At 44.6% G+C, this 25,586-nt stretch overlaps 1 protein-coding gene across 1 annotated transcript; it reads left to right on the forward strand.

Moving 5' to 3' along the window:
* The first annotated feature begins 1,063 nt into the window (after nt 1-1,063).
* Nucleotides 1,064-24,605, forward strand: cct3 (chaperonin containing TCP1, subunit 3 (gamma)). The gene is made up of 14 exons (XM_059980230.1): nt 1,064-1,217; nt 1,386-1,447; nt 2,545-2,595; nt 3,150-3,212; nt 7,541-7,637; nt 12,093-12,210; nt 13,659-13,845; nt 14,754-14,903; nt 18,517-18,649; nt 21,125-21,206; nt 21,743-21,923; nt 22,823-23,068; nt 23,585-23,716; nt 24,466-24,605. Exons 1-14 carry the CDS (start codon nt 1,190-1,192, stop codon nt 24,556-24,558), a joined length of 1,623 nt encoding a protein of 540 aa, XP_059836213.1. The 5' UTR covers nt 1,064-1,189; the 3' UTR covers nt 24,559-24,605.
* Nucleotides 24,606-25,586: the final 981 nt, after the last annotated feature.

Here is a 25,586-nt window from a genome sequence, read left to right on the forward strand (position 1 = left end):
TATATAGAACCCTGGTCAGACCCCACTTGGAGTACTGTGCTCAATTCTGGTTGCCTCACTACAGGAAGGATGTGGAAACCATAGAAAGGGTGCAGCAGAAATTTACATGGATGTTGCCTGGATTGGGGAGCATGACTTATGAGAATAGATTGAGTGAACTCGGCCTCTCCTTGGAGCAACAAAGGATGAGAGGTAGATAGAGGTATATGAGATAACCAGAGGCATTGATCATGTGGATAGTCAGAGGCTTTTTCCCAGGGCTGAAATGGCTAGCATGAGAGGGCATAGTTTTAAGGTTCTTGGAAGTAGTTCCAGAGATGTTAGGGGTAAGTTCTTTTACACAGAGAGTGGCGAGTGCGTGGAATGGGCTGCCGGTGATGCTGGCGGAGGCGGATACAATAGGGTCTTTTAAGAGGATCCTGGATAGGTACATGGAGTTTAGAAAAATAGGGGGCTATGGCTACCCTAGGTAATTTCTAAGGTAAGGACATGTTCGGCACAGCTTGTGCTGTAGATTTTCTATGTTTCTATAATATTGCCTTTTATTCGCAATCTTCACCACAGCCTGTGCCCTTTGATACTAAATAAGGCCACTCGGAGAGCGATACTTTCCTAATTTCTCTTCTAATTGCCTCTGCAAACTCCCAGTCCGCCACGGTACCCCTTTTCCCCAGAGGATGCTCTTTCCGCGTTACATTTACTGCTACTTTCTCTTTTTATCTCGGATTTCTGGCATCAACAACTAACTTTTCTTTGTTGTGTGTGCGGGGCGGGGTCTGGGCTCCCTCGCCCCCACAATGCGCTGCGGCGGGGTCTGGGCTCCCTCACCCCCACAATGCGCTGCGGCGGGGTCTGGGCTCCCTCACCCCCACAATGCGCTGCGGCGGGGTCTGGGCTCCCTCACCCCCACAATGCGCTGCGGCGGGGCCGCCAGTAAGAGCGGAAGCGCGCACCCGCTCACGACCAACGAGGCCGCCTGCACAAACCTGCACGAGCCAGAGGCGGATCCTCTTCCCTTTTGGCCAATGGCACAACGCCGGCCCGAGGAAATCGGAAAAACTGATTGGCGGGTTGGGAGTCCCGGCAGCACGGTATTGGTCGAGGTGGCGTGCCTATCAGGCGAGGCGGGGAGGATCGGGGTAGCGTGCACGGCGGCCGGCGCAGAAGGTTCGAGCAAAAGGCGGCGGAGATGTTGGGGAGACAGGTGCTGGTGTTGAGTAAGTGTCGGGGCCCTGGGAACGGCGACGGGTTTCTGAGGGAGCATGGTCCGGAGTGTAGGGTCTCGGTCCGACCGGCGGTATCGGAGGCGCTGGGATGCGGCATTGGCGAGGCCCGAGGCCTGGCGTGTGGGTCTCACCCATTCTTTCATCTTTTCTCCCCCGCAGGTCAGAACGTGAAGCGGGAATCGGGCCGCAAGGTGCAGCAGGGGAACATCAGTGCGGCCAAGGTGAGGGGCAAGAGTAGGTATGGGAAACAGGGAGGAGGGAAGGGAGTGGGGTATCAGGGTGGGTAAAGTTAGGGCCTGGCTGGCGGTTGGTATTAATGAAGTGGGTGCTAACGGGTGGGGTTGGGTACTTATGCAGTGGTCCCATCACCCAAAGGTGGAGCTGGATACTCACCCAGTGGGTCCCATCACCCAAAGGTGGAGCTGGATACTCACCCAGTGGGTCCCATCACCCAAAGGTGGGTCTGGATACTCACCCAGTGGGTCCCGTCACCCAAAGGTGGGTCTGGATACTCACCCAGTGGGTCCCGTCACCCAAAGGTGGGTCTGGATACTGACCCAGTGGGTCCCGTCACCCAAAGGCGGGTCTGGATTCTCACCCAGTGGGTCCCGTCACCCATGGGTGGGACTGGATACTGAGCCAGTGGTCCCGTGTGGTTGTGATTATGCCTGTTGCTGAGTTGAGAAATTAGTGTCTTTCGATGGGAGAGGGTTGTGATTGTTTTGTGAGTGAGTGTGGAAATGGCCCTTCTCAGACCCCAATGACCAACAACCCACTGGTTGAAATATGCTGATGCTAACTTATTTTCCCTAAGTTCTCATCAATCCCCTGAATCTTCTCTTCTTCCCCCCCCCCACCCCACCCCACCCCACCCCAGATTCTGCCCCTTACTTACACGCCTGGACAATTTGCCTCTAGTTGATTTTTATTTTATTCAGAGGTTCAGCGTGGAACAGACTCTTTCGGCCCAAAGGGCTGTGATGCCCACCAACCCACTGATCTAACACAGATAATAATGACCAATTAACCTACTAACCAGTACGTCTTTGGGCTGTTGGAGGAAACAGGAGTGCCTGGAGGAAGCGAATGTTGAAAGAGCGTACAAACTTTCTTAGAGGATGCCGGGTTTGAGCTCTGACCTCTGAAGCTCCAAGCTGTAATAGCATTGCACTAACTGCCACGCTACAGTGGCGTGTTCCATTGCAAAAGAAGGAATCTACTGGTTGCCTGCGTGTTACAGGAATATTATGCAAGAAATGGTTTGGGTGTGAAGTTGAACACTGGTATTGTATGTCACCTGATTGCTTTGATTTTTCAGACCATTGCAGATGTTATTCGAACATGCTTGGGACCAAGAGCTATGATGAAGGTATGTTGTGTTCAGACTTTGTATCTAAGCTGTAAGTTTTGTTTATGGATGTAGTCTTATAAAGCAGTGGTCCCCAACCTCTGGGCTGTGGACCAATATTGGGCCTAGAAGCGTGCAGGGGTAACCGGCACGCACCCAGCACATCTTTAAGAAAAAAGCCTAAATAAACAAGCTAATTAGGATGTGCTGGGTGTGCGCCAGTTACCACTGTGGCCCGGAGGTTGGGGACCGCTGTTATAAAGCACAGGCAGGAATAAGAGTACTTGCTTAGTAGAAAGACAGATTAATGGAATAAGCTGACAGGGTTGTCATCCACATTTTCATTGCCTTATTACTTGTATTCTTGACAAATCGTTAGTCCTGTGTGCTGTCAGCTAACTGATTCGAGATCTGGGCCTTGGCATCCTTACTTCTGGCCAGTGATCCTTTGGCTTCCTTGTACAGAATAGTGCTGAAAGGCCCACCAGGAACTCTTCAGCCATGTCCTCACTTAGGAGGGAACTGAGAAGTATGTGGTTCATGTTGAAGTTAATACTGTGACTCTGTTTCCCCAGATGTTGCTGGATCCCATGGGAGGCATTGTTATGACAAATGATGGCAATGCCATTCTGCGAGAGGTAGGTCCAATCTGCCTGTTAACAGAGAAACTCGTTTTTCACTTGCTTTGCTTCCCTTTTCCACAATGACCTGTTCTGTGATGTGGAACATCACCAAAGCAAAATCATACAATTTGGAAACAGGCCCTTTGACCTACTGACCACCCATTCACACTAATTCCATTAAAAAAAAATTCTCTCCACATTCCCATTGACTGGCCCCACCCCCACCCAGAATCTCCCCTTTACCTACACAAGGTCAGTACAGCATGTTGTGGGAGGAATATGGAGCTCCTGGGGGCTGGAGAGGAACACATATTGTCGTAAGGGTTGGGGATCATTGTTACATTGACGGCACTAAGAATCTGGATCAGGCACTGAGTCACTGAAGCCGTGAGACAGCGGTAATACCCACTGCACCACTGAACTGCTGGTAAATTTCCAGTTAACTTCAATATGGATGGCAAGACAGTACCGGAGCGTAGCAGTTAGTGTAACACTATCACAGTATCAGCGACCCAGGATCATGTGTGGCCACACTGTAAAAAGCTTGTAGGTTCTACTCTGAACCATGTGGGTTTCATCCGGGTGCACCAGTTTCCTCCCAAGTTCCAAAGATGTGTGGGTTAGAGGGTTAATTAGTAAAGTAGGTGTAATTGGGCAGGAAGGGTTTGTTACTGTCTATCTCTAAATAAATAGTCTCTGGAACAGTTTGCAGATAATACTGCAACTTCACCAGTGATATGTGGGATTCATGGGAGTTGTGGATCACTTCTCCATCAACACTGAGTTACCTCTGGTCAGCGGAGTGCACACAGTTCAGCTTTATCCATTCTGCCCTGACACCCCACTGTGCTGCTCCCATTGCTACAGCACCCACCCTGCTGCTGGTGGGTGATAGTTTAGACTTTAATGAACATTTCCCTGAAGCTCTTTCCAGAGCTCCACTATGCTGGCTCACGGCGCATAAGCATCTTGGAGGTGAGAATACGGGTTTGATTGCTTGGCCTTCCTCCCCAATTGATTATGGATTCTGTGTGAGCAGCTTAATTAAAGGTCTCCTACTATTCTGTTTAATGGTTCAGCCGACCCTTTGTTTGATCTCTGAAAGATAGGTGGAGGTGTAGCTAGTGTTGAGGAAGCAGTGAATCTGCAAAAGGACTTAGAGGGGGGAGGGTGATCTATTTGAAACCCATCGAATATTGAAAGGTTGCGATGGTGGATGTGGAGAGGATGGGTTCTATATTGGGGGAATCTAGGACCAGAGAGCACAGCCTCAGAATAGAAGGATGTCCTTTTAGAACAGAGTTGGTGGAATTTCTTTAGCCAGAGGGTGATGAAGCTGTGGAATTTGTCACAGATGGCTGTGGAGGCCATGTTATTGGGTATATTTAAAGTGAAAGTTGATAGGTTCTTGATTAATAAGGGTATTGAAGGTTCTCAGAAGATGAGGACGAACTTGCGGGATAAATTATTGCTAATTAATCAAACTAATTTGGCAGGGGAATGGAAAATTGTGATAGGGCTCATGATGGAACAGAAGATGTGCAAACAGAAGCAGTGTGTAGTGAGACTGTCTCAAAGGACAGGCAGATAGAATGGTGGAACGCAGCCTGAAATATCAGCAGTGCTTCTTGTAGATGCTGTCTGGCCTCCTGCATTCCACCAGCATTTTGTGTGTGTTGCTTGAATTTCCCGCATCTGCACATTTCCTTGTGTTTAGGCAGATAGAATGGAATGAGTTGTAGTGTAATGGGAACAAAATAAAGGTTAATAAATATGCAACTGAAGATGTTACATTTGAATGTGCAGAGTAATCAATAAGTTAGATGATCTTGTACTGCATTTAGAGATTGCTAGGTTGGACGCTTTGGGCATCATTGAGTCGTGGCTGAAAGAAGATTATAGTTGGAAGTTTAACATCCAAGGACACACATTGTGAAAGAACAGGCAGAGGGAATCGCATGGCTCTGTTGGTTTTAAAAAAAAAGAAAACAAATCTTTAGAGGTGACATAATGATCAGAAGATGTAGAATTGTTGTGGGTAGAGTTAAGGAACTGCAAAGGTGCAAGGACACTGATCCGACTTATAGACAGGCCACTGTTTGGAGGCCTGTCTATAAGTCGGATCAGTGTCCTTGCACAAAGATGTGGGTTACAAATTACAATGGAAGACGGAAGAGGCATATCAAAAGGGCAATGTTACTATAATAATGACGCTTTCAATATGCAGCTAGATTGGGAAAATCATGTTTGTTCAGATTTTTGAATCCCAAGGGAGAATTTGTAGATGCCTATGAAATGGCTTTTTAGAGCAGCTTGTGGTTGAGCCCACTAGGGGATCCGCTATTCTGGATTAGGGCTTGTGTAATGAACTGGATTTAATTAGAGAGCTTTAGATAAAGGAACCCTTAGGACGCGGTGGTCATAATATAAAATTCACCTTGCAATTTGAGAGGGTGAAGCTAAAGATAAATGTGTCAATGTTATAGTGAGGTAAAGGGAATTAAAGAGGCACAAGGGAGGAGGGGACACCACTAGCATTGATGATGCCTGAGCAGTAATGCTGGAGTTTCTGGTAGCAATTATGAAGGTGCAAGACAGATGTATCTCAAATATTCTAAAGGAAGGATGATGCAACCTTGGCTGACAAGAGAAGTGAAAGCAAACATAAAAACGGAAGAGGGTTTGAAATAGAGCAAAAATTAGTGGGAAGTTAGAGGATTGCAAAGCTTTATATTAAAAAAAACAGAAGGTAAGCAAAAAAGCCTGAGAAGGGAGAAAATGAAATGTAAAGGTAACTTGGCCACTAATATCAAAGAGGATACTGAAAGATTTTTCAGATGCATAGAGTAAAGAGAGGCAAGAGTAGAACTGCAGGAAAATGAACCAAGAGAGGTAGTAATAGGGGACAAAGAAATGGTGGGTGAACTAATTAAATATTTTGCATCATTCTTCACTGTAGAAGATGCTAGCAGTGTCGAGCTTGAGTGTAGTTGCTGTTACTAAGGACAAGGTGCTTGGAAAGCTGAAGGTCATCTGGACCACATGGACTACATCCCAGGGTTCTGAAAGAGGTAACTGAAGAGGTTGTGGAGTAATAAGTAATGATCTTTCTAAAATCTGGCGTGGTTCTGGAGGACTGGAAAATTACACTCCACACTTCAAGAAGGGAGGAAAGCAGACGAAAGAAAATTATGTCTGTTAGCCTGATCTCAGTAGTTTCAGGGTACTTAAAGGCTCATGATAAAATAGTCCAAAGTCAGCAATTTTCCTTGGGGGAAAATCTTGCCTGACAAATCTATTGGAACTTTGAGGAAATAACAACCAGGGATAGGCAAAGAAGAATTGGTGGATGTTGTGTTTTAGGATTTTCACGAGGCCTGACAAGGTGGCGCTCATGAAGCTGCTTAACAAGATGAGAACCCATGGTATTACAGGAAAGTACTAGCATGAATAGAGCATTGGCTGATTGTCAGTGGGAATAAAGGGAGCCTTTTCTGGTTGGCAGCTGCTGACTACTTGTCTTTTGCAGGGGTCTGTGTTGGGACCGCTTCTTTATGTTATATGACAATGACTTGGATGATGGAATAGATTGCTTTGTGGGCAATATCGAGATAGGTGGGTGGGTGGACAGGTAGTGTTGGGGAAGCAGATAGGTTGTAGAAGGACTTTGACAGGTTAGAATGGGCTAAGAAGTGGTTGATGGAATATTGTTGGGATGTGTCTGACCATGCACTTTGGTAGATGGAATAAAAGCGTAGACTGTTTTCTAAAGGGAAAGAAAATTCCCTAAAGGTTAATGTGTAGGTTGAGTTGGTCGCGAGGAAGGCAAGTGCAATGTTAGCATTCATTTCAAGAGGATTAAAGGCCTCACTTGGAGTATTTTGAGCAATTTTGGGCCCCTTATCTAAGAAAGGATGTGCTAGCATTGGATAGGGTTCATGAGAATGATTCCAGGAATGAAAGGGTTGTCATATGAAGGAGTTTTTGGTGGCTTTGGGATGTCCAGTTTGTCAGAGATTAGGAATTTCTATAGCCAGAGGGTAGTGAATCTGTGGAATTTGTTACCACAGATGGCTGTGGAGGCCAAGTTATCAGGTATATTTAAAATGGAAGTTGATGGGTTCTTTAAGTCACCTTGAAAAGTTGCAGGGCAGAGGCAGGCAAATTGGGTTGAGAGGGAAATGGATTGGCCATGATCCAATGGCAGAGAAGACTCAATGGACTGAATGGCCATACTCTGTTATCTCTTATGGTCTCTGGTCTAAATCAGCCTTGGTGGAATGGAGGAATAGACTCGGATGGGCTGAATGGTCTAATTTCACTTCTGTTTTATGGTATCTCAGATCCAGGTGCAGCACCCAGCAGCCAAGTCCATGATTGAAATCAGTCGCACCCAAGACGAAGAAGTTGGCGATGGGACCACCTCTGTCATCATCCTCAGTATGTAGAATGCTCTGGGGACTTCTGACTTTAATTGCACTAAAATCGGCTTTTGCTTGGCTGTTGGGTTTGTGGTGCATGTGCAGGGTATGATAAAGATTGTGCTGGATCGAAAAGAGATTCTGCCTCTGCAGAGATACATTATTTGTCAGTGACGAACAGAGATGGGTGTCCATTGGTCAAGCTCCATCAACCTCAATTAATTTGCTGGTATTAGTCTTTCCACGGTTGGAAAACTTGGGTGAGATGTTGTGAACTCAGACTGTTGGCCACAATGTGTTGTTTTGCAATGTGATAATGGAGGACTTTGAACTGTACCCCTAGAACAGGGGTTCCCAGCCTCGGGATCATGGACCCCTCAGTTAATGCTAAGGTTCCATTGTATAAAAGGTTGGGAAACCTTCCCTAAGAGTGTTTTGCTAGTCTTATTACAGAGATCTGAAGCAATGTTGTAGAGTCATAGAAAAGTACAGCAGAGAAGCAGGACCTGTGTTACCAGATCCCTTAGTTCAACCACACTCCTCAGTGCCCTATCGTTCATTTTGTGATGCCTACCCTGGTTGGTCCTACTGAAGTTCAAGACCTCACACTTTTGTCTGCCATTTTTCAGCTAATTTTTCCAGCTGCAACCATGAAAGCCTTCCTCACTGTCCAGTACTCCTCCAATCTTGGTATCATTTGCAAATTTGCTGATCCAGTTAATTCAGATTGATGTAGATGACAAACAATGGACCTAGCACTGGTCCCTGCAGTGCACCACTGGTCACAGGCCTGCAGTCAGAGAGGCAGCCATCTACCATTTTCTGGCTTCTCCCACAAACTTAATGTCTAATTCAATTTACTACCTCATCTTGAATGTTGAGCGACTGAACCTTTTTGACTAATGCCTCATGCGGGACCTTGTCAACTGACTTGTTAAAGTCCACGTAGACAACATCCACTTCCGTGCTTTCATGCACTTTCCTGGTACTTCCTCAAATCTCTAGACATGACCTACCAAACCCATGTCTATCCAAGTACTCGGATATATCCAGTCCCTTAGAATACCTTCCAGTAACTTGCCAACAACTGATGTCAGACTCACTGGCCTATAATTTCCTGGTTTATGCTTAGAGCCTATTTTTAAATTGCAGAACAACATTGGCTATCCTCCTATCCTCTGGTACCTCTCCTAACACTAAGGAAGATGTAGATATCTCTGCTAGGGCCCCAGCAATTTCTGCACTTGCCTCCCGTAAGGTCCGAGGGAACATCTTGTCAGGCACTGGGGTTTATCCACCCGGATATACCTCAGAACAGCAAACACCACCTTCTCTATAATCTGTATAGTGACTATGAAATTGATGCTGCTTTGTCTCACTTCGATAGTCTGTGTCCATCTCCTGAATAAAGTACAGTTGCAAAAAAATCTAAGATTTCCCCCATCTGTTTTGGCTCCACACATGGATTAACATTTTGATTTTCCAGAGGATCAATTTTGTCCCTTGCAATCCTTTTGCACTCTACAGATTTGTAATGTTACGTACCCCGTAACTAGGTCTCTTACCAGCAAAGATAGAGAGGTCCGTTGAAGTCTGATAGTACTATTTTTTAAAGTCTTTATTTATAAAGGGGCACAAAAACAAGATTAATACAAACATTCAGATAATATACATCGTCACTACTCAATCTAAAAGCGCGGGTCTAATAATAACCATCAATAAGAAACAGCTCGATCGTTTGTCTAGGGGATAATATATTGTTCGATGGAAATATAAAAGTCACTCAGTTCCTGCAGGCTTCAGCCTTTGGGGACCGCTGGGTTTTCACTTGTTGGAGAGAGAGAGAGATTTGTGAGAAAAGAAACTTGCCCGGGTCTTTTATGAAGCAAATCCGTTGAATTGGGAAAGTTGGTTCCCCGTTGTTAGTTCAAAACATCGGTTCTGTGGTACCTGCCACTGGCTCCCAAGCAAAAGGGGAACCGAACGCACATGGCTTCCCGCTACTACGGGATCGTTAGCGTTTCTTCTGGTGCGTCTGAAGGGGTTGTTCCCCCAGACCCTCTTTTATACTTCCTCACGGGGTCTCAGATGTCAATCAGGTTGGGATGATGCAATCTCTCTCTCAACCAGCCCACTTTGCTCGAGGGCTTGCATGTAGCATAGTCCCCAATCCACAAACGTCGTCTCCAGGAAACCATGGTCAATGTTGCGTTATTTTGCATCGCTGGGGAACGAGGCATCCGGCACGTCTCTCTCCCATTTCCTGGGTCTACTGACCCCCCCCCCCCCCCTCAACTAGTGCTCTTGCGATTCTCACAAAGGAGGGGGCTGTGGGCATAACAGTAACATCACGGGATTCTCCATCACCTTGTCTGCTGGAGCAACTTTGTGCCTTCTTTTAGCCCTCTTGATTTCTTTCAGAACTAGGTTTAGTATGACTAGCATGTGTTGTGAAGTGTTCCTTGAATTTCTTGTATTCCATAAGCACATCATTTGTTCCTACTTGCTATACCTTTCTGTACTTAACCGGGGCCTCAATATCTCTAGGTTCCCTACTCTTGTTACCTCTACTTTTTAGTTTGACAGGCACGTGCAAGCTTTGTACTCTCAATTTCACTTTTGAAATCTTCCCACTTAGCAAGTATGCTTTTCGAGAAAACAGCTTTACCCAATCCACACTTGCTAAATAATTTTGATATCATCAAAATTGACCTTTCTCCAATTTAGAATCTCGACCCACAGATCAGATGTATCTTTTTGTATACTTACTTTGCATCTAGTGATCACAAACTTGTTATAAGTATTCCCCTGCACAAACTTCTGTCACGGTGCTGTCTCATTTCCTAAGAGCAGATAAAGTATTGCACACTTGCTCATTTGGACTTCTATGTACTGATTAAGGAAACTTTCCTAACACATTGACAAGCTCTACCCTGTCTAGTCCCTTTTTACAGTACATGTCCCAGTCAATAGGTGGAAAGTTTAAATCACCTACTATCTATAACAACCTTGTTTCTTGCAACAGTTTGTGATCTCTTCAAATTTGCCCCTCTAAATCCCTTGGACTGTCAGGTGGTCTGTAATATAGCCTCATTAACGTGATCATACCTTTCTTATTTCTCAGTTCCACCCATAATGCCTCACTAGAGTTCTCCACAGCACTGCCATAACATTTTCCCTGACTAGTAATACTACCCATCTCTTTTAATCCCTCCCACCCTGTCATATCTAAAACAACAGAATCCTGGAATAATTGATCTGTCAGTCCTGCTCCTCCTACAACCACTAATGGCTTCAATATCATCATTCCAATTGTTGATCGATGCCCCAAACTCATCTGCCTTTCCTAGGATACTTGCATTGAAATATGTGCAGTTCAAGACACAAGTAGCGCCATGCTCACATTTTTGATTCCTGACTTTGAGGTCTTCACAACCTCCCCACTAACTGTTCTGGCACGCTGTTCCCATCCCTCTGCAACTCCAGTTTAAATCCTACTGTGTAGTATTAGCAGACATTCCAGCTATGATATTGGTCCCCTTCCCTGGAAAGAACCTAATGATCCAAAAATCTTACACCCTCCCTCCTACACCAACTCCTTAGCCTTGTGTTACGCTGTTTCATTTTCCTGTTTCTGGCATTGCTAACAGTGGCATGGGTAGCAATTCTGAGATCACAATCCTGGAGGTGCTACCCTTTAACTTGGCACCTTGGTACCCTTTAGCTCCCTGAACCTACTTTGCAGAACCTTTTCTTCCTTTGTACCCTCTGGCTGTTCACCCTTCCACTAAGAATGCTGAGAACTCTATCTGAGAGGTCCAGTACCCTAGCACGTGGGAAGTGACATACCAACAGAAATCTCATTTTTGCATTGAACCTCCTTTCTATTCCCCTGACTAATCCCATATTACTGCAGCTAACCTCTTTTGTCCCCTTCTCTTCTCCCTTCCTTTGAATCACTGAACTAGATTGAATGCCAGAGACCTGACTGCTGTGACTTTCCTCTGCTAGGTCATTGCCTTGCACCTGTGCCCCCACCCCCAACAGTATCCAAAGCAATATACTTATTGGGGGGGGGGATTGCCATGGGGTTACTCTGCACTGGCTCTTTGACCCCATCCCCCTCCTGACTGTCACCCAGTTTTCTGTGTCCTGCAGCTTGGGTGTGGCACCTCTCTGCCCTATCTATCACCCCCACAGTCTCAGAATGTGTTTGAGCCTTGTGCCTTGCTCCACATCAGCACATTTCTTGCCAACATCTGCATCCAGCTATGTGGTATCTTGGGGAACTTCCTCTTTAATTCACTGTAGAACCTATTTCTGAATTTGTATGTGTGCACAGTAAACATCAGTCTCTATTAGTGATGTGGCCTATAACTCTAAGTGTTCTGATGCAGTTTGTGGGGGTGGGGGGTGGGAGTGGTTTGAAGGTTGTATTTATATTTGAGTAACTGCACACACCGCTTTCTTTTAGCTGGAGAGATGCTTTTGGTGGCAGAGCAGTACCTCGAGCAGCAGATGCACCCCTCTGTAATCATAGGTGCTTATCACCAGGCGCTGGATGACATGATTACCACGCTGCAAGAAATCAGGTACATGAGTGCCCATTACATGGCTGATAGGGGAGGCTGGGACTGATTTACCTGGAGTGTAGAAAGCTGAGGGCTGACCTTGTGCGTTGTCCATTGTTTTTTGCGATAACAAAAAACCAGTTTGGGACAGTTTTCAAAGTGGAAGAGCTGTTGCACTAGGGCAGTTCCACCTTCAACCTCTGAGGACTTGGTTCCAGTGGTATGAATATGCATCACAGCTGGGGTCTTGATCATGACTACTTCTGTGCCTTGTAATGCCCATCACTCTCCACGGAGCGTTGCAGTATCATCTTTCTGGTCGTTGAATCTCACTGTCAATCTCAACCACCCAAGCTGCAAGAGCTGACTTCACATGCTAGAACAGGCATGTTATCAGGGTAAAAAGATATTCAGGCATGTACATGAGGGAAGGTTAAGGCGGTAACAGCCCATATGCAACCAGCTCAGGTAGGCAAGTTGGCATGGATGAGTTGGGTCAAAGGGCCTTTTCCTGTGATGTATATTCTGCTAGAATAAAAGATGCATTAGGTGGATACTTTCACAAAGTTTGCTAATAAATTGCTTTTTCAAGTCTAGTTAAGATTTTATGAGAAAACATAGTTGATTTTCTGAAATTCATCTGCAGAACTGTACAGCAAATGATCAGAAATCTGCTTTCATGATGTTGTTTGAGTCATGAATATGAGCCAAAATACTGACCTCCTTTCTTTTGCTTTAATTTTGAGGCCCACCATTGGTTGGGGTTGATATAAATATTGCTGTAATCAATACGTAATCCAGGGCAGTGTAATGTGGAGAGCAAGCTGTTGCCCATGCAGCAGGCTCCCTGTCCACAAAGCTGATGAATCCAAAGGACGGCAGAAACTGATAGTTTGACACGAGCACCACAGGATTTGCCAGTCAGTGTTTAACTGAACGTAGGACTGCCTAGGGACTCTGGGTTGACTCCTGAAATCTTCCCTGTGAGTGAGTATAGTCGCAAGACAGCAGAGGACTGAGATCAGTTTTCCTTCTAGATGAGCTGCCAACTGTAGCTGGTGAGCCCTGTCTGGTTTTAAAGTGCCAGTAATCCACCTTTGCCCCTTCTTGTATCAGTAGAAACAGTTCCACTGGGCTTAGTAGCTAAGACATGAAGGCCAAGAGCTGGACTTTGTCAGAGCTTATTTGAGATGCACACCATTATGAACATTTAATAGGTAGTGGAACTTCACCCCCCACCCCTCAGCTGTGACAATCTTGAGGAACCTTGCTTTAATCAGTGTTAAAGGAGCAATCGCATAAAACCTTCAGGTAACCTTGGTTCTTGTGAAAACAGCTTTCATTGTATTGAGAACTTGAATTTTTAATAATTAAGATTGCTTTATTCTTCATGTTAAACTGCACTTTCTTCAGGATTAGATGCTGCTCATTTGCCAAGCTTTTCTTTAAAGCTTTTCTTCTGTTGGCAGCACTACTGTTGACATCAATAACCGTGACCTGATGCTGAAGATTATCAACAGTGCAATCAACACCAAGGTGAACAATCTACAGGTTGACCTGGCCTGTAGCATTGCACTTGATGCTGTGAAGACTGTGCAGATGGAAGAAAATGGCCGCAAGGAGATTGACATTAAGAAGTATGCCAAAGTTGAGAAGGTAAGATTAAGTTCTCCTCTGTCCATGGATAGTTAGTGTCTGGGGCACTGTCCTTTTGTGATCCAAGATGAAAAGTTGATAGGCCTGGAACCAGATTTGCCATGTAAGTAAGTTGATTGGGTGGTTAAGAAGGAATGTGATATATTGGCCTTCATACGGGGGCTGGGTTAAGTTCAAGAGCCATGAAGTAATATTGTAGCTCTATAAAACCCTGGTTAGAAAGCACTTGGTTGTGGTCACTTTATTGTGGAAAGAATGTGGAAGCTTTAGAGAGGATGCAGGACGAGGTTTACCAGGATGCTGTCTGGATTAGAGAGCATGTCTTATGAGGATAGGTTGAGCAAACTAAGGCTTGTCTGTTTGGAGTGGAAAGTGAGAGGAGACTTGATGGATGTGTTTTAAGAAGCACAGATCAAGTGGATGGCCATACACTTTTTTTCCTCAGGGTAGAAATGGCTAATATAACCAGGCATAATTTTAAGGTGATTGGGGGTGAGTATGAGGGGTGTTGGAGGTAGGTTTTTGTTACATAGTGATGGGTGCATAGGTCACACTGCCAGAGGTGCTGGTAGAGGCTGTTGGGGGTGTTTAAGAAACTCTTGGAGGGCTTTGCAGGAGGGAAAGCTTAGATTGATCTTGGAATAGGTTAAAGGGTCTGCACAACATTGTGGGTTGAAGCGCCTGTACTGTCCTATGTTCTAGAGGTAGGTCCTGGGTTCCAGTTCCGCTGACAGCAAAAACAAAACACAAATTGCTCCAATAACTTGGCAGGTCAAGCATGGGAGAGAGCATTAAAAATGTTGTTAATATCAGACTATTCAGTTGGCTTTGTCTCCTTGGTTGTTCTAGGAGTCATGCAGGGATGTTACTTTGTTCTTGTTGGCAATTTCATTGTTTTATGTTAACAGGTTCCTGGTGGTTTTGTTCATGATTCATGTGTGCTCCGAGGCGTGATGTTGAACAAGGATGTCACACACCCCCGCATGCGCAGGCATATCAAGAACCCCCGCATTGTGCTCCTGGACTGCTCACTGGAGTACAAGAAAGGGGAGAGCCAGGTATGACACTAGTGTTGTAGTCTCTTGACTTGTACTACTACGTCTGTGCTGATACCACTGTTCACAGTGCATCGGTAATAAATGTATACCATATGCAACCTTAGGATTCATCTTGCAGATGGCCACAAAACAAAGAAACACAATAGAATTCATGAAAAACCCTACATCACGGTGACCGCCGTACATCCAATGTGCGTAAAAGAAAGAAGAAATCATGCAAAAATATTTTTAAGATAAACAAACAATGCGTAGAACCTGAAACGAAGAGTCCCTGAAAGTAAGTCAACAGTCACGGAGCCAGGTTCAATGCTGAAGCTAGTGTCAATGGCTGCAGCTGAAGAGTCAGTTCAATGCTGAGGCGAGTAAACCTCACAGGGTAGTGAGCGCTTCCACTGCCCTTGATATCAAAGCCTTAATCTGTCTTGGTGCTTAAATCAGCTTTTTAAACTGGAGCCGTGGCTGGAACATGAAACTAGTGTAAAATTCTCCTTTACTGCAGAGTGGGTAATTACAGATCAATCCTGTAGTTTGACAGGAGTTTAGACTAGTCTGACTGTAATGTTATTGTGCAGCCATTGCAACACTGTTGGACAGGTGTTGTTGAGGTGAGCATCCCTGAATGCTCTGCTGAAGTACTTGCCTAAATGCTACTTTTCCATGACACACACTGCTCATTTATTTGTCCCCAAGTTTAACGTGAGTAAAGATCTCCCAAAAGTTGTTCTCGGTCCTGTCGACCCTGCTTGTATCTGTAGTCTATCTAGTATATGGAACTGTATTTACTCACTGAACTACCTTCATTATGTTGTTCCCACATTCAAAACTGACTTTGTTTCCCAATAATCCTGTTTTCTCAATGTGAGTTTGCTGTTTTTCCCACCCCTTCACCTTTTCCTTCAGAAGCATACATGGGGTGATTGATAAGTTTGTGGCCTAAGGTAGAAGATGAGTTATACAGCTCTCATTACAGGTCAACTATTTGAGTGATTTTGCAGAAAGTTTGAAGTTAATGACTCACATCCTACCTTAGGCCATGAACTTATCAATCACCCCAGTGAGCTGATTGTAGACTTCAGGAAGGGTAAGATGAGGGAACACAAACTAATCATAGATGGATCCGAAATGGAGAGAATGAGCAATTTTAAGTTCTCAAGGGTCGAGATCTCTTGAGGATCTAACCTGGTCCAAACGTATCAGTGCAGCTATAAAGAGGGCAAGCTAGTTGTTATATTTCATTAGGAGTTTGAGGAGATTTGGTTTGTCACCTAAGATGCTCAAACTTCTATAAAGTATTCTTTCAAAAAAAGACTACAGGAAGTTGTAAAATTTTTCAACCACCCTCTACAGTATCCAGGACATCTTCAGCAGTATGGCGTCCATTATTAAGGACCCTCTCCCCAGGATATGCCCTCTCCTCATTGTTACTGTCAGGAAAGAGATGCAAGTGCCTGAAGGACTCACTCAGCGATTCAGGAACAGCTTCTTCCCCTCTGCTATTCAAGTTCCTATACAGACATTGACCACGTTTTTGCACTACTTTTAATTTAATTATTATTATGGCAGTGCTGAAGAGTTTGAACCCTGTAGAATTTTCTCACTTTCTGCAAAAATGACCTACGATGTGATCAGATCTTCACCTCAGTCCAAAAACTAGAAAGAGAACTCAATTAAGTAAATAAAACAAATATAATGGTTTTTGTGTTATTTATTGAGAAAAATGATCCAATATTACATTTATTTGTTGGAAAAAGTATGTGAACTTTTGCTTTCAGTAACTGGAGTGATCCCTTTGTACAGCAATAACTTCAACCAAATGTTTTCAATAACTGTTTGCCCTTTACATTGTCTTGGAGGAATTTTAGGCCATTCCTCCTTTAAAAAGCTGCTTTAGTTCTGGGATGTTGGGCTTCCTTATGTGAACTTTTTGCTTCAGGTCCTTCCATAACATTTCTATAGGATTGAGGTCAAGACTTTGACTTGACCATTCCAAAACATGAAATTTCTTCTGCTTTAACGTTTCTTCGGTAAACTGATATGTGTTTAGGGTCATTGTCTTGCTTCATGACCCACTTTCTCTTGAACTTCAGTTCACGGATTGATACCCTGACATTTTCCTGTAGAATTTGCTGGTACAATTCAGAATTCAAAGATTCATTAATGATGACAAGCCATCCAGGTTCTGATGCAGTAAAGCAGGCCCAAGCATGACACTGCCACCATCATGTTTCACAGCTGGAATGAAGTTCTTGTGCTGGAATGCACTATTTTTTAAATTAAATGTAACATTTCTCATTTAAGCTTAAAAGTTTTATTTTGGGCTCATCCATCCACAGAGCATTCTTCCAGTAGCCATCTGGTTTATCCACATGACCTTTAGTAAACTTTAGACAGGCAGCAATGTTCTTGGAGCGTAGTGGCTTTCTCCTTGCAATCCTGCCATGCACACCATTATTCAACTGATGATAGACTCATGAATACTGATACTAGTTGATGCAAGAGACACCTGTGACTCCTTAGATGTTGTTACCTTGGGGTTCTTTGTGACTTCCTGGAATATTACAAGCCTTGCTCTTGGAGTTATTTTTGTTGATTAAGCACTTCTCGGTAGAGTAGAATAACAAAGTTGTTGAATTTCTTCCATTTGTACACCATATATGACTGTGGAATGCTAGAGCCGAAACTCTTTAGAAATCGTTTTTAACCTTTTCCAGCCTGGTGAGCATCACAACCTTTTTCTGAGATCCTCAAATCTCTTGAGGCACACTATTCAAAAAAAACTGGTGAAGATCAGACTTTGATAGTGAAGACCCAGGTATATGTTCTTTAAATAGGGCAGGGCCTCCCACACTCACACCTGATTGATTGAGACACCTGACTCTAATTTTCCCTTTAAATGAATTGATAATCCTAGAGATTCACATACTTTTTCCAACAAATACATGTAATATTGGACCATTTTTCTCAATAATTAAATTTACAAGTATAATTTTGTTATTAAATTGAGCTCTCTTTAGCTAGTTTTAGGACTTGTATTAAGTTAACATATTTTAGGTCATTTATGCAGAAATGGAGAATTCTAAAGGGTTCATAAACTTTCTAGTACCACTGTATAATATTTACTGTAATTGATTTACTTTTTTTCTATATTATGTATTGCATTAATTTGATGCTAAGATAACAAACTTCATGATGTGTGCCAGTGATATTAAATCTGATTCTGCTTCACCTAATTGAAGGGTGAGTCTCCAATGGGATTGGCCACATAGGACAGCTGAAATATTTCATCAGTGTGATTAGTTTTGAAGTCCTCTGACCCAGAGGATTTCGAAGATGTGCCTGCAAAACCGAGGAGGATCAACTCTGGGTATTAGAGGAGTGGGGGTTATGGCAGGCGATGATGTTGAAATAGACCACTCATGATTGTATTGAATGGTAGTGCAGAACATTGAAGATCGTATGGCTGTCTGTTTACATGGACTTGGTATTCTCCAGAGTTCGTACATCTGAACCCCCCCCCACCACCACTGCGGTTTTGATCTCCCCAGACATTGGGTGTGTGGGCTGTTGTTTGGGATATTTTTTACCTTGCTCTCTCGGCAATCTTCTGTTTCAGACTGACATTGAGATCACTCGTGAGGAGGACTTCACTCGCATCTTGCAGATGGAAGAAGAATACATTCAGCAAATCTGTGAGGATATCATCCGTCTGAAACCTGACCTCCTCTTCACAGAGAAGGGCATCTCAGGTAATGTGTGTGTAACGTGGTGTTCGAGGTCAAGTAGACCACACGGTGGATATCCTCACCATATTGTCCCAGTATCTTCCTTGGGACATCGTGCTCATTGAATCTAACAGCTCTTGGTATTGCATGGACATGTGACAGAGCTCTGTGTGGGACAAGCCCTGCAAACATTCTCATTTTGAGTAACACACAAATGCTGGAGGAACTCAGCAGATCAGGCAGCAGCTGTGGAAAGGAATAAACAGTTGCCATTTTGGGTTGAGACCATCAAGAAAAGAAGAGGAAGATGCCAGAATAAAAGGGTGAGATGAGGGGAAGGAGGACAAGCTTAGAAGGTGATGGATGAGCCATATTGGTTGGGGTGGGGGGGGGAAGAGTGAGGTAAAAAGCTGGGAGGTGGAAAAGGTAAAGGGCGGGAGGAGGAATGAGAGGAGAGTGGCCCATGGAGAAAGGGAAGGAGGAGCGTAGCATGGGGAGATGATAAACAGATAAGGTGAAGAGGTAAGAGGCCAAAATGGGAAATAGAAGAGGAGGGGAGCAGGAGAAAAGAAAAATTATATTATCAGGAGAGGTCGCTGATGCTACGAGGTTGGGGGCGACCGAGATGGAATATGAGGTGTTGCTCCTCCACCGTGGGAGTGGTGTCGTCGTGACAGAAGAGGAGGCTACCATGCTGGAATGGGGATAAGAATTAAAATGGGTGGCCACTGAGAAATTCTGCTTTTTACAGATTGAGTGGTGCTTGACATCTTGTGATTGTGTTAGCCGCCGTTTTCAAATTGGCAATGTTGCTCACTGTTCTTGTTGCAGAGTACCAGAGTTGTCAAGTAGACAGTGCGTAAGGGGAAATCCTAAACAATGTGTATAGACCAGCTCCATTTTTATTCATGGCTTACAATTCCTTCAATAGAATTCTCTCAATATTGCAGCTGCAGAGGGTTTAGAAAAGTGATGTTGATCATTGGTGGGCTTGCTTTATTGGCACTTGAATGTATGGCTACACTTGCAGGCTGCTCCCAGTGCAGATTGTTAACGCAAACGATGCATTTCAATGTAATTGTGATAAATCTGAGTTTGCATGAGAGTCGATGTGTGTAACTATTTTGAGTTTCAAAGGTACATTTAATGTCAGAGAAACATATACAGTATACATCCTGAAATGCTTTTTCTTCACAACCATCCAGGAAAAGAGAGGAGTGTCCCCAAAGAATGAATGACAGCTAAATGTTAGAACCTCAAAGTACCCCCCATCGCCCAGCTCCCCTTCCTCCTGTGCGTTAGTGGCAGTAAGCAACAATCCTCCACACCGGCAAAAAACAGCACCGGCACCTGCCACGGAGCACTCAAGCATGAGCAAAGACACTGACGTGCAGTACCCAAAGACTACTTGTTCTCCTGGTATTCGACATGCCACAGGCTCTCTCCTGCCGTAATAAGGGAGAAAGAGGTGTCTCCGTTTCACAGCGAGGGGGGAGAGATAACAAACAACTTGCTGGTTTACAATGGCAAAAGTCAGTTGTGTTACTTTTTTCCGAGCTCTGTGCCCAAAGATCTCAGGTCCCTGGGCACACAGCCAAAGATGTTCCTTCTCCAATGACGCACTGATCTCCTGCAGAGGCATTGACCTCTAAATCCCCCTGTCTCCAGAGCCACAAAATCTTGATCTTCTGAATGTGAGCAAAGCTCTTAGGCTGAGCTTTTGGCGTGCAGAACAACGGCCGTTCGTGAAACCCCGAGAACAGGTCCCATTCCCGTAGTCAGCATCTAAGTCCAGGTCAGGATCTTCAAATGAACCCTGAAAGGGAAAAATAGAGGTATTAAATATGGAAATAGAGCTGTTTCTGAAGATGCAAGCGAAGGAGTCGCCGTTAGGCGCCAGTGACAGATATAACCTGGATTCTGTCTGCTTGTGCTAGCCTGGAGACGGATGCAGTGAAATCATTCATTAGTTCAGTCTTTCAGAGAACTGGTGGATACAGCTAGTCCATTACAAGCAAAGTCCTCCCCTCCACTAAGCACAAAGAAAGCAATATCCATTATCAAATACCCGCCCCCCCTCCCCATGTTCTCTTCTCGCTCCTACCATCAGGTAGGAGGTACAGAAGGAGTTGGTCCAGAGGTTCCAGAACAGTTAATTTACCCCTCAACTATTAGGCTCTTGAACTGGTGAGCATAACCTCACACCACTGCTGTGAACTGATTCTATGACCTGCAAATCAGTTTCAAGGACTCTTTACAAAACTCACGTCAGTATTTTATTTGCAGTTTGTCTTTTAACACATGGGTTGTTTGCCAGTGTTTATATTTTTCCTGTAAAATTCTGTTGCATTCCTGTAAAAGCCCTGCAAGTAAATCAATCTTGAATATGGTAACATATTTATATTTTACTTTCAGGGATCTCATTTTGGTGCATTTTGGGGAGCTTTTAAAAAAAGTTGTAGGGCACACCTTCATTTTTGGTCTCCATTTGCCTTTCAGACCTAGCACTTCATTACCTCATGAAGGCAAATATCTCTGCAATCCGTCGTATCAGAAAGAGTGACAGCAACAGGATTGCCAGGTACGCTGGGCTACTTGGAATGAATAAGCTGCTTCTGCCACATACAGCTAATTCAAATTGTGTAGGAGGAAATAATTCAAAGACCCACTGGGCCTCTTGCTTCTGTACTTGAAGTATGAACAATACTGCTTTGTGCATCACTTGCCTTTGTAATTTGTACTGACTTGATTTGTCAGTAGTTGTGTCCTTGGCAGCATGAAATGCGGGGAGCAATCCACAATGAAATACGTCTTGGGTTGAACGAGAGATTAGAATTAATTTTTTTTTTGCACATACATTGTTGAAATTATGATTGGGCTCACTGCCTTATGCCATTTCGGAGCTTTTTAACAACCCCCCCCCCCCCCCCCCCACCACCACCACCACCACCACCAGTCACCCTTGTTTCCGTAAATCCATCTCTTGATTCAACCACTTTTCAGCCAGCGTTAATGCCAGTTACTATGCCTTTCCCAAAGCTTTGAATTTAAACGGTAAATTTGAACTTGCCTGCATGTAGACACTTTGTACCTCAATGCATGCTGCTTGTTTTTCAGGGCGTGTGGTGCTCGTATTGTCAGCCGCACAGATGAGTTGCACGAGGAAGATATTGGCACTGGTGCAGGGCTGTTTGAGGTCAAGAAGATAGGTGATGAGTACTTTGCGTTTGTCACTGAATGCAAAGACCCCAAAGCTTGCACCATTCTCCTGCGTGGAGCAAGCAAGGACATTCTGGCGGTAAGCAAGTGTTCCACGCGCAAATGTTCTCTGACAGTGTTGATGTGAAGTTGCAACTAGGGTTTGTGTTTGAAGTGGAGGCCGCATGGTTAGTGTAATGATATTACAGCCTCAGCAACCTGAGTTCAATTCCCATACAAGGAATTTGTATGTTCTCCCTGTAACCATGTGGATTTCCTCCAGGTGCTCCGGTTTTCTCTCTGTCTAAAGATGTGTAGATTAGTAGGATAATTGGTCACACTGGTGTAATGTGGAGCACAGGCTTGTTGGGCTAGGAGGGCCTGTTACTATGCTGTGTATCTAAATTTTATTACAAATAAATAGAAATAATGATTGAAGTGGGATTGGGGATTTGAGCTTGTTTGACCTGGACTAGATAAGCGGAAGGACCTGTTTCAGTGGTGCGGTGCTCTGACTTCGGGGTGTACAAATCTGTAACAGGAGGATGGGGTGACGAGAGGTACAGGGATCTGCGTGTGGTTAGGGCTCTGTGTGGATCTGAAGTTTAAGTATCGTGTGCTGTGGGGCAGCCGGTGAGGATCGTGATTTATGGTTCTGTTGTCATAGTCATAGAGTACTACAGCACAGAAACATGCCCTTTGGCCAAGCTATTATTCTGCCTGGTCGCAATGATTATACCCCACTCATCCATGTATGTATCTAAACTTCTGGTAAATGTTTCAATCTAACCCACATCCGCAACTTCCACTGGCAGTTCATTCCACGTACTCGCCACCCTCTGAGTGAAGAAGTTCCTCCTCAGATTCCCCTTAAATATTTCACCTTTCACCCTTAACCTAAGACCTCTAATTCCAGTTGTACCCAATATCAGTGGAAAAAGCTTGCTTGCATTCATCCTATCTGTGTACGTGTTGGCTCAATGTCCGCTTCTGTTTCAGGAGGTGGAGCGTAACTTGCAGGACGCCATGCAGGTCACTCGCAATGTGCTGTTGGACCCACGGCTAGTGCCTGGTGGTGGGGCAGTGGAAATGGCCGTGGCACACACACTGATTGAGAAGTCTAAAACCATGACGGGAGTGCAGCAATGGCCCTATCGTGCAGTGGCAAATGCTCTGGAGGTCATCCCCAGGACACTCATCCAGAACTGTGGGGCAAGCACCATCCGCTTGCTCACCTCGCTTCGGGTAAGGAGCACCAGTGTGATGATCCCTACCATTGATTTACTGCCAATAGACCTCCTGTGGACAGGGATACCTGCCTACCTAGTTCCACACTTGTCTCTGCTGCTCCTGTAATGTGGTCATTTGAAGTGTAATGGGGAGTCACTGCCTGTCTTGCTTAGTAGCTCTAATTCTGCAAATGTCTCCATTGGTTTCCTCTCTCATTTTGGACTCTTCCATGCACCAGACTCTTCGCCATGGGCTGTCTGAATCTTGCAACCTGCTATTATATCACTGCACAGAGGTTGGGGGGGAAAAAACATTCTTCCTGTCTCTGCCTTTCAATTTTATCCTGGAGAAATGAGTCTGCATACTGAAAAATAGTTTTATTTCTGGCCACTTTCCTAAAGCATGGGATTATATGCAACCTGGCACAAAAGAACCTGCTCCTCATCTATCTTCCCCATCCTTCCTTGTGATTGCCTTATGTTTGGCTGCATCTGGCACCATATTGACTGTTGAATCTCCATATCCCTGCAGGCAAAGCACACGCAGGAAGGCTGCCAGACCTGGGGAGTCAATGGAGAGACCGGAACTTTGGCTGACATGAAGGAGCTCGGCATCTGGGAACCACTGACTGTCAAATCACAGACTTTCAAAACTGCGGTGGAGGTGAGTACCCAGAAGGCAGGGCTTCCCTGTGAGGGAGAGAGTAACGTTACATCTTTTTGGGCTCTTCATACCAGTTTAGAACTGTTTCTCCCTTGTGCTGTATAATTTTGTTGGCAGTCACAAAACAAAGAAACACAATAGAACCCATTTTTTAAAAAACATACAGCAGACACCGTCAGATACCTAATGTGTTTGTGGTAAGAGGAAAATAAATCATGCAAGTAATAAACAAATAACATACAGAAAGTGAACCACACAGCCAGTTCAGCACTGAGATGAGCTGAACATTCATATGTCCTTTGCCCTCTGTTTTTAATCTGATGGTGCTTAAATTGGCCAAAAAATAGGTTTGTCCATTCCTACACTGACTCTGCCCTACCATACTGTCTTTGTTTTTTTGCATCTTTGATCTCCTTTACCTGGGCAGTGCGATGATGGATTCCCCTCTGTTTTTGACAAATCACTTACAGTCGTACCATCTCCAGTATAACAAGACACATTCTGTCTGGGGATGATCCTCAGTGTCATATTGCGGCAATTTTAGTTCTCCAGCCCTCCTGCACTGTTACAATGAACCTGAGGATCAGGGACTCATTGTCTCACTCTTTAGAGCCATCTCAAAATCTGAAATTCATGGTGAATTACTGGGGTTGGGTCCTAGTTTTTGGTTATGTCGGGCGGAGGGGTTGGCATGGTATCACTGCCTGTTTGTGCTCAGCCCCCTCACCTGTGCTTATCTCCACCCGCAGACTGCCATCTTACTTCTGCGCATTGACGACATCGTGTCTGGCCACAAGAGCAAGAAGGATAACAATCAGGGAGGTGAAGGAGATGCTGCATAGGTTCAGTCTGCAGGGACCGGTGCTGAGCAGCCCACCCACCCTCCACATACTGTAACCACACGGGGAAGGATCCCTCCCTGGTATTTATTGTTCATCTGTAGGGATGCATTGGGCAGGAGAGCTGCTATTACAGCACTGGCATCTTTTTGTGGTTCAGTGGACACCAGCTGTTGCTGCTTTGTTTGTTCTGTGCATTGGAATGGAATAAAGATTACTCTGAGTAACGTTTGCTTTTTAGTGTCGTCCTCTCTCCTTGGGGTGGGAGGGTCTCATGGGAGGAGTGGGGGATGAGATTGTATACAGCCAAACTAAATGGAACTGGTGTCCTCTCCTACAGTGCATGTGGATGGAGCATACGGTTGAATACAATGATGTCAATTTAACATGTTCCACGAGGGACATGGAGTGTGGCAATGTGGCCTGATCTACACCACACCGCACTGAGGACAGACAAATCTCGCATCTCGATAAAGACTAGGTTCAGAATCAGATTTACTCGTGTGTTGTGAAATTTGTTTTGCAGCTGCAGTACATTGCAATACATCAAAATAAATAATTATCAAGAGCTGCTCCCTTGATTCTCCGATCCTGAACTCCCACAAACAGTTCCTTGGTCTTAATGATGTTGAGGGCAAGGTAGCTGTTAAAACATTGCATAACCACCTGATGTATCTTACTCCTGTACGCCTCCGTTTGTTTCATTGTGAGTTCTCTATTGTTGAGCTTCAGGTGAACCAGAATGGATTATAGTTTAATCCTGTGTTATTACAACAGAGCTTGTTAGTTCCATAGCACAGAGTACTGTCTCCCAGCCTATCCTCTGCACTGACTATTGTCACATTTTTTATCTGCATAAAAATACCAAACTTTACAAACCTGGTAAGAAAGTTGATCCTCAGGTTCCCTTAAAATCTCAAACCTATGCGCTCAACTTTTGCACACTCCTCCAGGGAAAGAACTATCAACATACATTTTATCTGTGTGCATCATGATCTTACGAATGTCTATATGGTCAGCCTCCCATACTT

This window comes from Hypanus sabinus, chromosome 9, assembly GCF_030144855.1.
Source record: "Hypanus sabinus isolate sHypSab1 chromosome 9, sHypSab1.hap1, whole genome shotgun sequence".
NCBI classification, from domain to species: Eukaryota; Metazoa; Chordata; class Chondrichthyes; order Myliobatiformes; family Dasyatidae; genus Hypanus; species Hypanus sabinus.

Coding starts and splice junctions, on each gene's coding strand:
- cct3 (XM_059980230.1), top strand. CDS start 1,190: ATGTTGGGGAGACAGGTGCTGGTGTTGA. Junction 13,846..14,753: donor AGTATGCCAAAGTTGAGAAG/GTAAGATTAAGT, acceptor TTATGTTAACAG/GTTCCTGGTGGTTTTGTTCA. Junction 18,650..21,124: donor CACAGAGAAGGGCATCTCAG/GTAATGTGTGTG, acceptor TTTGCCTTTCAG/ACCTAGCACTTCATTACCTC.